The sequence below is a fragment of the Podarcis gaigeae genome, assembly GCF_964106915.1.
Source record: "Podarcis gaigeae genome assembly, chromosome: 9".
Taxonomy (NCBI): domain Eukaryota; kingdom Metazoa; phylum Chordata; class Lepidosauria; order Squamata; family Lacertidae; genus Podarcis; species Podarcis gaigeae.
Window position 1 is genome coordinate 44,585,631 of NC_139685.1, and position 12,636 is coordinate 44,598,266.

General features: G+C 42.1%; 1 protein-coding gene across 2 annotated transcripts in view; it reads left to right on the top strand.

The window, feature by feature from the left end:
- The window catches only part of RNF150 (ring finger protein 150), an 84,042-nt gene that overhangs the window by 54,638 nt on the left and 16,768 nt on the right, over positions 1 to 12,636 (top strand). For both annotated transcript variants that reach the window (XR_014568089.1, XM_083755847.1), the window contains exons 3-6: positions 7,315 to 7,386; positions 8,188 to 8,270; positions 9,466 to 9,562; positions 11,071 to 11,281. Coding sequence is in view for 1 of the 2 variants with exons in the window: in XM_083755847.1 (XP_083611973.1) it covers positions 7,315 to 7,386; positions 8,188 to 8,270; positions 9,466 to 9,562; positions 11,071 to 11,281 (463 nt within the window). In the remaining variant the exon portion in view is untranslated. The remainder of the gene's footprint in view (positions 1 to 7,314; positions 7,387 to 8,187; positions 8,271 to 9,465; positions 9,563 to 11,070; positions 11,282 to 12,636) is intronic.

Genomic DNA, 12,636 nt, shown 5'->3' on the forward strand with positions numbered 1-12,636 from the left:
AATGTGCAATACTGCTGACAAATGTAAGATTAAGCTTTGCATACCTTATTAAAGAATATTCAGAATGGAGAGTAAAATAGCCCAAATAGATTATATGCAGGTTTATTGGCCGAAAGATTGCTTGGAATAAATATTTTTATATTTATATTTCATTCAACTGAAATTATGCTCAGTCAGTGTCATTGGTGGCAGTACATCTCTAAGCATCATTCATTGACATGCCATGGCTGTTATAATGGTCAACTTATTCTGCCCATTAAGAGACTCTTCATTGGTGCATGCATAAAAAAGATACAACGCCCCCCCCACACACACACATTGAACAATATCAACTTTCATGGCACATGTCCATCCATTTTGTTGTTGTTTAATCGTGTCCGACTCTTCGTGACCCCATGGACCAGAGCACACCAGGCCCTCCTGTCTTCCACTGCCTCCCACAGTTTGGTCAAAATCATGCTGGTAGCTTTGAGAACACTGTCCAACCATCTCGTCCTCTGTCGTCCCCTTCTTCTTGTGCCCTCCATCTTTCCCAACATCAGGGTCTTTTCCAGGGAGTCTTCTCTTCTCATGAGGTGGCCAAAGTATTGGAGCCTCAGCTTCACGATCTGTCCTTCCAGTGAGCACTCGGGGCCGATTTCCTTAAGAATGGATAGGCTTGATCTTCTTGCAGTCCATGGGACTCTCAAGAGTCTCCTCCAGCACCATAATTCAAAAGCATCAATTCTTCGTCGATCAGCCTTCTTGATGGTCCAGCTCTCACTTCCATACATCACTACTGGGAAAGCCATAGCTTTAACTATACGGACCTTTGTTGGCAAGGTGATGTCTCTGCTTTTGTCATAAATGTTTTCTTTATTAAAAGTTGGAAATTTCCCTCCAACTTTCTAGCAGAGCTATGTTTTAAAGAGCAGATTGCAGTTGGTACACATCACAAACTGAATCTTTCCTACTAAAGAGAATAAAGATTCCTGTGGAATTTATGGTGGTCAGAGTGCTGGACGAAAACCTGAGAGACCAGAGTTCATCTCCACTCAGCCATGAACCTTGGGCCAGTCACTATCTCTTTTGCCTAACCTGGCTCATATGATTGTTGTGAGGATAATGTCAGGTGAACCATGTATAGGTGGAAGCTAAATGTAATAAATAAATAAATTGTCCCATTCTCCCTCCTGCAATCAATCAGCTGCATCTGATGAACTCAATGCAGATTTAAAAAACCACCACTGACTTATTCCTCTTGTTTGCTTTGGAATAAAAAAATGAAATTTCCTTGGCCTAATGTTCAGAGAGTATCGATTTCCAAGTCCTGTTGTCAACATTTATTGCTTGCCAGCTTTCATTCCGAAACTGAGAGCTGCTAATAGGGAGTCTTCTCTTGACAGCTTTCTTTCAATCTGTGCCATTAGTCTTTGCTGCAACCATTTTCCTTTATTCCTGTGCCATGAGTTCTTCTATTAAAGTAGCTCTTCCTGCCTGGATCAAAATATAAAACATTAACAGTTAATATATCTTTGGCTGTATGATATGTAGAAATGATGTGAAACATCAACTTGCTTATAATTTATATCTGTTTGGCCTTTGGCTCTCACATATTCAGTATTCCTTCTGCATCTTCTTGGGCAAAGTGCTCAAAGCTTAATGTCTGGTGTAGCATTGCATGTTTGACATTTGAAGTATGGAGGTTTTCCATCTCTTCTTCTAAAGCCATTTGTTGCAAACATTTCCCCTCTTTAGCTTGGCCTTTGTCATTCTCTCCGCTCAGTATAACGTTCACTGATATATAATGCATAGCAATAGCTATGATAATTACATCATGGGTTGATAACATGCTGCCTGGGGGCATACACACATCCACAAGAATTTTCCTTGCTATCCACAGGGCCCCATCCCTCTGCTTCTTCCTCCACTGCAATGAGGCTTGGGGAGAAAATCCTTAGCAAACAGAAGGATTTTAAAAGCCTAATTATACTGCAAGGAACAATTTAGAGAGGGGTTGCATGTGTGGTGCCCACAATATTTTTTCTGGATTGCAAATGTGGCCACAGTCCCAAAAAAAGATTGGTAACCCCTGTTTCAGGTCATTTTTGCCAATATCTTTATCATGTGGTATTTTAGTTCTGTCAGCAGCCTATTTCAATTATTTAACTATGTGTTTCATTTGTTTTCTGTACTGGTTTGCTTTCCTTTTGACAGAGAGCACCCAAGCTCATGTCAAATTGGTTACAGCTCTAGAATTTTATGGCAGAGGAAGCTGTATAGTCTCATCTCAGATCTAAAACACAAAAGGCAAAAGGCAGGTGTCAGTCAGTGGACCATAACATGAGAAAGAAGTAGTTTCTCTGTTTGCTAGGAAGAAAATATCACATCTGGTTGCAGTGGCAAAGAGCAGTCCACAGGCATTATAGAAAGAAAAGGATGATGACTTCTGCCAGCCACTTAGAAGAGCTTTACTACTGCTGCCACCATCACAGGCAACAGCAAAACTTCATCTTCTTTCAAGTTAAAAAAAGGAATCCACCGCTGCTATTCACCATAGTAAATAACCCTCTTCCACATAAACCAGTAAAAAAAACAAAACCCTGCTCCTCTCCAAATTGACAAAATGCCCTTTAAAATTCACCTTAGATTAAAAGGTCAGCTTGGAATGTCATTGACACTTATAAAATGTAGATCCAGTGACAGGAAGTTCCAGAGCTCTGGAGCCACTACCAAGAAGGCTCTTCCACATGCTGCCACACTATGAGCCTCCACAAGTAGTGGAATAGCTAACACAGCCTCCCCAAGTGAATAAAGAGTCACTGATCACTTAGAAGTTGCAGTATTGGAATTATGTTTCCTTTGTATAGGCTACATGGGATGGGAGAATGTTTAGATGACCCAAGCATTTGAGTTGGTCCTGATCACTGGAGCTTTCCTCACTCAAGTGACACATGGAATGAGGAGAAAGGGAACTGCCATGATCTGGATAAATGTCTAAACACTGTAAAAATGAGAAAGTATTCTAATTTGTCTGATATGGTGATCATATTTAAAACTTAAGTGTATTCCAAAAGTATCACAAATATTTAATCCGTTATTGCCCACCCTCATTTTCCATCTTAAACTGTATTTCTAATTCCCAAAAGTATTAAACATCTGCTGACTCAAAAGTTGAAGTTTCCAGCAAAAATATTCCGGCAGGCAAGGAGTGTGTCAGCATTTAATTTAAATGATGAACAATCAACATGAAAGTACATTTAGTAGGTGGAAAGTATGAATGGGCTAACTGTGCCCCTGAAGGATCAGGTGCGCAGCCTGGGAGTCACTCACAGCTGTCCATGGAGGCACAGGTCAATTCTGTATCCAGGGCAGCTGTCTACCAACTCCACCTGGTACGCAGGCTGAGACCCTACCTGCCCGCGGACTGTCTCGCCAGAGTGGTGCATGCTCTGGTTATCTCCCGCTTGGACTACTGCAATGCGCTCTACGTGGGGCTACCTTTGAAGGTGACTCGGAAACTACAACTAATCCAGAATGCAGCAGCTAGACTGGTGACTGGGGGCGGCCGCCGAGACCACATAACACCGGTCTTGAAAGACCTACATTGGCTCCCAGTACGTTTCCGAGCACAATTCAAAGTGCTGGTGTTGACCTTTAAAGCCCTAAACGGCCTCGGCCCAGTATACCTGAAGGAGCGTCTCCACCCCCATCATTCTGCCCGGACGCTGAGGTCCAGCGCCGAGGGCCTTCTGGCGGTTCCCTCATTGCGAGAAGCAAAGCTACAGGGTACCAGGCAGAGGGCCTTTTCGGTAGTGGCGCCTGCCCTGTGGAACGCCCTCCCATCAGATGTCAAAGCGATAAATAACTACCTGACATTCAGAAGACATCTTAAGGCAGCCCTGTTCAGGGACGTTTTTAATCTGTGATATTTTAGTGTATTTTTGGTTTCTATGGAAGCCGCCCAGAGTGGCTGGGGAAACCCAGCCAAATGGGCTGGGTACAAATAAATTATTATTATTATTATTATTATTATTATTATTATTATTATTATAGTAGGTGGCATGGGATTGTGTTCATCACTAATCCTTCTTGCAGTGGATCCACTAAAATTAATGAACATGACAAACTGGATCCTTCATTTAAATAGGTCTTCTCTGAATCAAACATCATTTGGATGCAACTAGTGTTATTTTAATAATAAATGGTTTTATTCTTAAATGCTTCATGAGAGCAAAACTGAGGAGCAAACTATCATGGCCATCCTGCCAGATCTATTTTACACTAGCTCACATCCTTTGATATATATTTAAAACGCACAAGAAATATTTCCCTCCCTCTTGCCTTTCCCCTCTGCTCTGTGCAAGCTGTGAGAGAAATGGTGCCAAAGATAAAATGCTGCGTTACAAGATAATAGTTGGCGAGCATGTCATGATCAAGAGCTACATTAAATGTTCATTTTGTTATCTCCCTTCCGAGGAGCTGTATGAAGGACATGTTTCCCATTTGCAAACGATGGACGTGATCCAGCCAGAGTGCGCCACTTTTCAGCCCCCACTCATTGTGGTGGCTGAAATTTTGCCGATTAAATAGTGCTACTAAAGAGGACTCTGGAGGGCCCTGACACAGCACTACATAGTGGAATACGACCACCACATACACCCCTCAGTAAGGATGTCATCAGCATTTGACCAGGGCCTCTTGGGTAGGTAAACAACTCTGGTGAAATTATAAAACATAGCCTCCCAATGTGCAGTTGGAATCACATCTTTCTCTTTCCCTGCTAAGTATGGACTGTTTTGCCTCCATATTGTGCAACAGAAGCAAAGCTGTGCGTCCCAGGGAGAGGTGATGGCAGCCTTCTCCACGCTGCATGGCTTCCCTCCTGCTGCTCAATACAGGGTAAAAGGTGTCTTTCTTCCGTGGTGAGCAGAAGGAGAAAGCGTTTCCAGGGCATGAAGGGTGCCCCCAGCACTACAGCCTTCCCACCCGGGTAGGAGACCTTTGGGAGCTGTTAGGCCCGTCAGCGTGGCCCCAAGATGTTAAACCCCATATATTGCACTAACATAATAAGGGCAATTAAACCCAAAATATATAACATGATTTAATTAGCAGGGGGAAAAGATCAAGAAATTCAAAAATATAATGAAATGTATCTACAAAAACATAACTAGGGTTTTTTTTTTTAACCATGAACTGAAGGTCCTTCTGTGAACAGAGCAATGTTAACATCCAAATCTATATATCCAATACACAGAGATATAATAAATGCAAGAAACTCAGTGGAACCCATTTGGAAGAGGAAGTGCCCCACATGTGTGTTGGATCACATGACAGGAGTCTTCAGGAGCTCCTATATATTTTTATCAGTTCACTGTCTCTTTACACTGAGTGGCTCCAACAATGAAGTGGAGTGACTCTGTATTTGATAATTGCTTAAACAAAAAGTGGGGGTAGGGATGAGCAGCCAACTAGCAGTTTGGCCTAAGTTGATAGCCTTATTATAGTCCATTACATGGTTTAAAAAAGGAAATAACTGCAGCGACAACTCTTAAAATAAACTGCTTTTTTTGGAAACTTAATCTACATTTTTTACTGCTTCCCCCCTTTCCAAATCTTTGCTTCTCCTTTCTGAAAACTGGAATGGTGCCTTGGAAAAACAAACAAACAAAAAAGCAAATGGAAACAGATGGGTGAAGAATGATCCACATTCCAGAATTTCAGATGCAAAAAATATGTGGAATAATTTTTTACCCTAATTCTCCAGGCAGATGGCTTCACTCATGCAGGGATGGTGTGAAGTCAGTACGTACTTAGGTTGGGAGAAAGTGGATGAAGTGCTAAAGTGCAAAAGTCATTTTTCTTAGCTTAGAAAAGTATTCATTTAGCAATAAAATGTAGTGGGGAAATGCATTTTCAAATGTTGCAGAGTATGGAACATTTTCAGGTATTTGGCCAAGGAATGCAGTCTGGGATTCTGCCAGGGATATACCTCTTGCAACATAATGGCAAGGCCTTTCTCACAACATCCTGCAACTTCTTTTGCGTGGACCTCCCTGTTCACCTTCATGGTGTGGCCTGGGAAAGGGATGCAGACTGGACAGCTGTGCCTCTGGTTCCTGGGTTTGGTTGCCCTAGAGATTGCAATTTGCCTCAGTTTCAAGTTTGATCCCACACTGATAGTGTTTCCCTCTGCAGCGGTTTTATGGGTTTTAATCTCAAATTTAATGGTTTTAGTTCAACCCAGCCTCTGTGCCTGCCTCTTTATTTGGCCACCAGGTTGCAAGACCTGCTGGATGAGGTCAAAGGCCCATCTTAACCCAGAAATATTTTCTCAGTGGCCACCATGGGCATCAAGTCGGGACCTGAGCACAACAGCACCACCATCTCCTCCTGTGGTTTCCAGCAACTGGCATTCAGAAGCATTGCTGCCTCTCACAGTGGTGGTGGAACATAACCATTAGGGATAGTAGCCATTGATAGCTTTATCCTCCAGGAATCTGACTAATCCACTTTTAAAGCCATACAAGTTGGTGGTCATCATTGCCTCTTTCTGGAGCAAATTCTGTGCACTGTATGAAGAAGTACTTCCCTTTGTCTTGCAAGCCCAACTGAATTCAGTAGGAATTACTTCTAAATCAGCCTATTTAGGATTGTGCTGTAAGCAACACACAGACAATAATGGACCTGCTCTGATACCACCCGTAATATAACCCTGTTCTTGCAAGAGCACTCATGCATTCATTGAGCATGTTTGTGATTCCAACAACTGGTATTCAGAGGCATACTGCTATCTTAGTTGGTGACCATTGCTAGATCTTGTGGGATGTACTTTAACTGTGTTTTGTGTGAAGAACCATTTTTGTTTGTCCTGAATTGTCAAAAAATGTGCTTCTACTTGCACAAGTCAGGACACCTATTTTTTGTTGATCCCGCCTATCCACCTAAGCCCCTGCCCACCTTTCTTAAAAAATGCCCTGCTCCCAAAGGTTGCCAGGCTCTCTGGAATATTATGTAGTATGAAATAGGTAGCAGGGGATCAGCAAAAATCAGCTACACCTGATACTTCTGTCATTGGTTCCTGTTCCATCAAATTGAACATCTATATAACAGTGTGAGATAATTAGATACCTTTTAATCCATCCTGCATCTGGTGTTTTGTCGATACCAATTACTCCCCGTATTAGTGACCTCTTTGAATCCAATATTGCATTTACGTAGCTCTTCTCTGTTTCATTTAAAATTATCTTGGACCATCAAACTATTACAGAGCTATGCAAGAACATCTGTGTGAAGGTGTGCTCTTTAGTAAAGAGTGGTATATTACATTTTTAGCGCCGTCTGGGAGATGCTGCAAAGAAAGCCATCAGCAAACTGCAGGTCAGAACGATAAGGAAAGGAGATAAGGTAATTTTTTTTCTTAAGTCTTTGTTTTAACCAAGCCGGGTGGGGGTGGGGAATGCAGTTAGGCATTGTGTCGTGGGCAATAAAATAAAATAAACCAGAAACCTTTGTGTGGGTTACTTTCTTCCACAAAAGGGCCTGGTGAGGACTGAGGAGAGTGCTGTATGGAAGGCACACCCTGGTTGCTCATACCTGCAGCAACCTGCTACATTGACTCCCCATATGGAGGAAGGGTTGAAACTGGCCTGTGTTATGTGCTTCAGTAGTGGTACCAACATGGTTCCCTCCAAGTATTGCTAGACTCCAGCTCCTGTCGTTTCTGACCATTAACCATGGCTGGCTGGGGTTGGTGAGAGTTCGGAGTGCCACAGGTTCTCCATTCCTGAATTACCGTGGTGCCCCGCAAGACAAATGCCTCGCAAAACGAAAAACGTGCAAGACGAAAGGGTTTTTTGGTTTTTGCGTCGCTTCGCAAGACGAATTTCCCTATGGGCTTGCTTCGCAAGATGAAAACGTCTTGCGAGTTTGTTCGCTTTTTTCCTAAAGCCGCTTGAAGAGGCGCAGTTGCGACGGACCGTGCTTTGCAAGACGAAAAACATCGCAAGACGAAAAGACTCGCGGAACGAATTAATTTCGTCTTGCGAGGCACCATTGTACAGGGATCCCTTTGCAAATAGACACTGTAACCAATTGGACTAAACCGAACTCTCGGAATCTGGAAGGACTTGGGGATGTTATTAAATGTCAGTGTATTTCAGTCCGCCATGCTTTTCGTTGAAAATGTCAATCTCAATGTTTCTGTAGGAAACTGAACCCGATTTCGATAACTGTGCAGTGTGTATTGAGGGTTACAAACCGAATGACGTTGTCAGGATCTTGCCCTGCCGGTGAGTTGATATAACCATCCAGTTAGAGAGATACAATTAATAAAGTAATGGATTTTTGTGGTGTTCTTCACAGGCCAATAATATGTCCTTGTCATTTGCTAACAGTGCAATATGCTTTAAACACCTCCCCAAACCCCCCAATTAAAGCTAAAACAATAATAGTGGCTTGGGGGGGGGGCTAAAGAAACAACATTGGTGTTTGAAATTTGGTTGCCGGAAATTTATCTGATTGGGATTTTTTTTAACTTACTGGATCACCTTAAAGTAGAAGCAATTTAACTGCAATTTTTCTTAGATATATCATATATATAGTAGTTGTGTCATATACATGCCCCCTTTTCAGCTACCTCAGTGCACATGCTGCTAGTATTTTTGGAAAACCCACATGAAAAATCCAATTTGGAACAGATGATTTAGATCCAAAGGTTGCTTTACTCTGATGGGAAATAGTCTTCCTTTGTCAGGGAAATAGAACCTTTGGACCCAATCTAATGTAATATGTTCCTTTTATGATCAGTGGGCGGGGGGGGAGGGGAGGGAGTAAACCAAAACCAGTAAATAAATAGATGTGACAGACTGCATGCATCTTTTTCCAAGCAAAGAAGCAAGCCTGTTAGGGAATCAATGCCCATTACTCCAATTCTCATCCTACGCAGGTTGATAGGTTCTGTGTTCACAGATCAAATTGTATGCTGTCAGTTCTCTTTCTGCAGTTGCAGATCTTGCGTTTTGCAGTATCTCCAGTCATGAATACAGAGGTGAAACACAATAAATAGTTTTTTACTTATTTATGCTACTTTTCACAGGACCAAGGATGATAAATCTGCTGTCAGCAGATAAATGTTTCTTAGGGTCTGGTTTTTAATATAGAAAATTGCTTCCATTTTATTTTATCTTCTGAAGTTTTTATTTAGAGAGCTTTTTTCTGCTAATTTTACATTCGAAATTTACAAGCTAGGTTCCATCCACTACAATTTATTAACTACAAAGCACTTCTGTTTTTCAGTACAGGTCATCTTTCATCAGGTTTTTCTTGAGAAAAGCATTTTCCACACAGATATATCTTCAGCTGTATAGTCCTTACGCTGCAAGACACTTCTGGGCTTTTTCAAAACAGATGGTATCAACTGCAACTTTGAGAAATTGTGAATATTTAGTTCGTATATAGATTTTATTCATTTTTCTCCCTTTGTAGGCACCTCTTTCACAAATCTTGTGTGGATCCATGGCTACTAGACCATCGCACCTGCCCTATGTGTAAAATGAACATCTTAAAAGCACTAGGGATTCCGGTAAGCATGTAATGTGATAGAACATTGAACATGGCATTTTCATTAATCCTAATTCCTAATTTAAAAAGTGAATAAGCAAGGATCATCCTAGTGAGCATTATATTTCTATCCTGAAGATTTTGGGACTCCTAAAGCCATTTCCTCACCAATGCTAATAAGACAATATAAACTACACACACACACACACACACACACACACACACGCCAAGTGATGTTTTCGGCATGAACCATAATATTCAATGTATGAAAAAAACCTGAAGCTCAAAACTTCCCAAATCAGATAAACACACAACCCCTAAAACAAAGCACAAGGCAACAAAGTAAGCAACCCTCCCCAAAACCGACAACCCCTACAACAAAATCAAAGAATACCCACACATTTTTAAGCAAAAAATTAAGTGAAAGTTGTGGGGAACAGAGTGTGTCTGAGGGTAGCATGGCTCCCCCCAGTACCACAATGGGGATCCCAGCAGTAACGCCATAAATTAGCAAACTGTCTAGTAGATATCATCCATTAAGACACCTGAAGGGTTACCAGGAAAATGTATTAACTCCATATACCAAGCAGGCATCAGTTTTAAAAAAAAGGCATGTGATGTCGTATGCCTCCAATTTGGATACCGTATTTTTTGCCCTATAGGATGCACTTTTTCCCCTCCAAAAATGAAGGGGAAATCTGTGTGCTTCCTATGGGGCGAATGCAGGCTTTTGCTGAAGCTTGGCGAGCGAGAGGGGTCGGTGTGCACCGACCCCTCTCGCTCTGCAGTCTTCAGGAAGCTATCCGCAAGCCTGGGGAGCCTGCGGGAATTCCCGCCGGGCTCCCTAGGCTTGCGGATAGCAGCCTGCATCCCGAAACCCGGGGCACAAAGTGGAGCGCGCCCTGGGCTTCGCGCAGCTCTCCGCAAGCCATGGGAGCCCGGCGCAACTTCACGCTGGGCTCCCACGGCTTGCGGAGAGCTGCCTGTTCTGGGGGCTGGAGTCGGGGGAAGCTCCGGCTTCCCCCACCCCAGCCCCGTGCCTGGTGGGGGAATAATTTTTTCCCCCTTTATTCCCCCCCCAAAAAAAACCTAGGTGCGCCCTATGGGCTGGTGCGCCCTATGGGGCGAAAAATACGGTAAGTATTTCTGTGAGGATATGTCCAAGATAGGATTACTGATTTAGGCTGCAGCCATAACCCCAGTTACCTTGCATTAAGCTCTATTGAATTCACTGGCACTTACTTCTGAGTAGACATGGTTAGGCTTATGATGTTAGAGGCGTTGGTGTTTTGGTGCCATCAGCAAATATCTAACATAACAATCTAGGTATGGATAGTCTCTAAATGGCCATTTGCTTTCAGAAGAATTTGCAAAGACTATCCTGTAAAGAGAAGCCAAAATGCATGTTTTGAAATCCATGACAAGGTAATATTTGGAACTACAATGAACTATAGAAATAAATGAACTATTTCTTCCTGTAATCCAGTCACAAATATTTCCTTTTAGACTCTTCTTTCTTGTTTTCATTAGCCCAATGCAGATTGTGTAGATGACATACCTCCAGATTTTGAAGCTTCTATAGGAGGGCCACCAACTAATCAGATTACAGGAGCAAGCGATATAACTGTGAATGAAAGCTCTGTAGCACTGGATCCTCCTGTCCGGACAGTTGGAGTACTACAAGTCATCCAGGATGCAGACCCTCTTCCACAGACTGGGGAAAATAACCTCAACACAAGCAGTAAGTTCTCAACTCATTTGCTTAGAGTGAATGTTTCAAATGTGATTCATAAAATTGCCGGTGACTATTCTGTAGTATTTTCAACAGGGATATGGGTAAGTCCTGTTTCCCATTGAAAATACTTCAGCAGAACTGGATTTCTCATTTGAAATTCCAATAGACATCCCAAATGCATTCTGTAATCCATTCCAAACCAAATCTGATGGGTTACATGGAATCGCAATGTTCACCGTGATCTCAGATTGGCTGCAGTGAAAACAAAAATTGCACTGAAGGTGCAAGCAGGCACAACCACATAATGAAAGAAGGTATTGGGAGAGGGTTTTGTGGTGTTATACCAAAAATATGCACTTGTGAATATGCAGTGCGATCATAGTTCTCACTGAGAATATGCAGGGATCTCATGTGCCCGTCTGGTGTAATTCTTTTATTAACAGAAGACTTTAAAGGTAAGCTTGAGTCCTGAGTGGGCCTCTTCTGGCAAACAAGTTGTCGCTCTCCAATCCTTGAATTGCAGGATGGCTCTATGTAACCCAAAGCAAATATGTCTGTGGCTCGCAAGAGTGTAAGCACAGGTTATATTTGCCTTCCTGTTAGGGTTCAGTTCTGCAGAAAGATGATCTTCTAGTCCTGCTATACATTTACTCTTCATAAGCCACAAGGGGACACAACATGTTTGGATTGTGTCAGACCACAGTAGCTGGCCTCAGTTTCAGCAGGCATTGCAGTATCTTACATTTGCTACCACAGCATACTTGAGCGGCTTCCAGATTTGACAATTTTAAAAATGCAGTTCTAGCAGGGACATTACTCTCCCATTGGTTTCCTCCCACATGCATTTCAAAAGTTCAAAAGGAGCTTTAAACTCATATCAATTACAATGGGTTTTATACCTAGGTAGCTGGGATTAGGATTACAGCGTCAGTTAGCAATACACATTGACTTTCCTGCTACACTTTTTGGGGGTTTTTTATAATCATATTTTTTCTGCTTTCTTTTTTTTTCTTTAAAAAAATAAAATCACATGTTTTGTGACTTAAAAAACAGGAAGCTGACTGACTGACTCACAGATATGAACTGACCAGGGCATACAGCTAGAATTTACTGTAAAATGGGAGCTGTGGGAAAGAGAGCATGTTGCAACATATGGGGAAAAGTCTTCTCTCTGCATTAGCTCTGAGGAAAATATCTTCATAGCTACCCAAAGTACTGTTTCAGTTAGCGCTGTCGATCTGAGATATTAAAGGGAATCCAAGTTATTTTTATTAACAATTTAATAAACAAAACCTAATATTTACTAGGGATAAGGGAGGGGAAAACATTCTACATTTCAATAGCATAACAGAATCAGTATG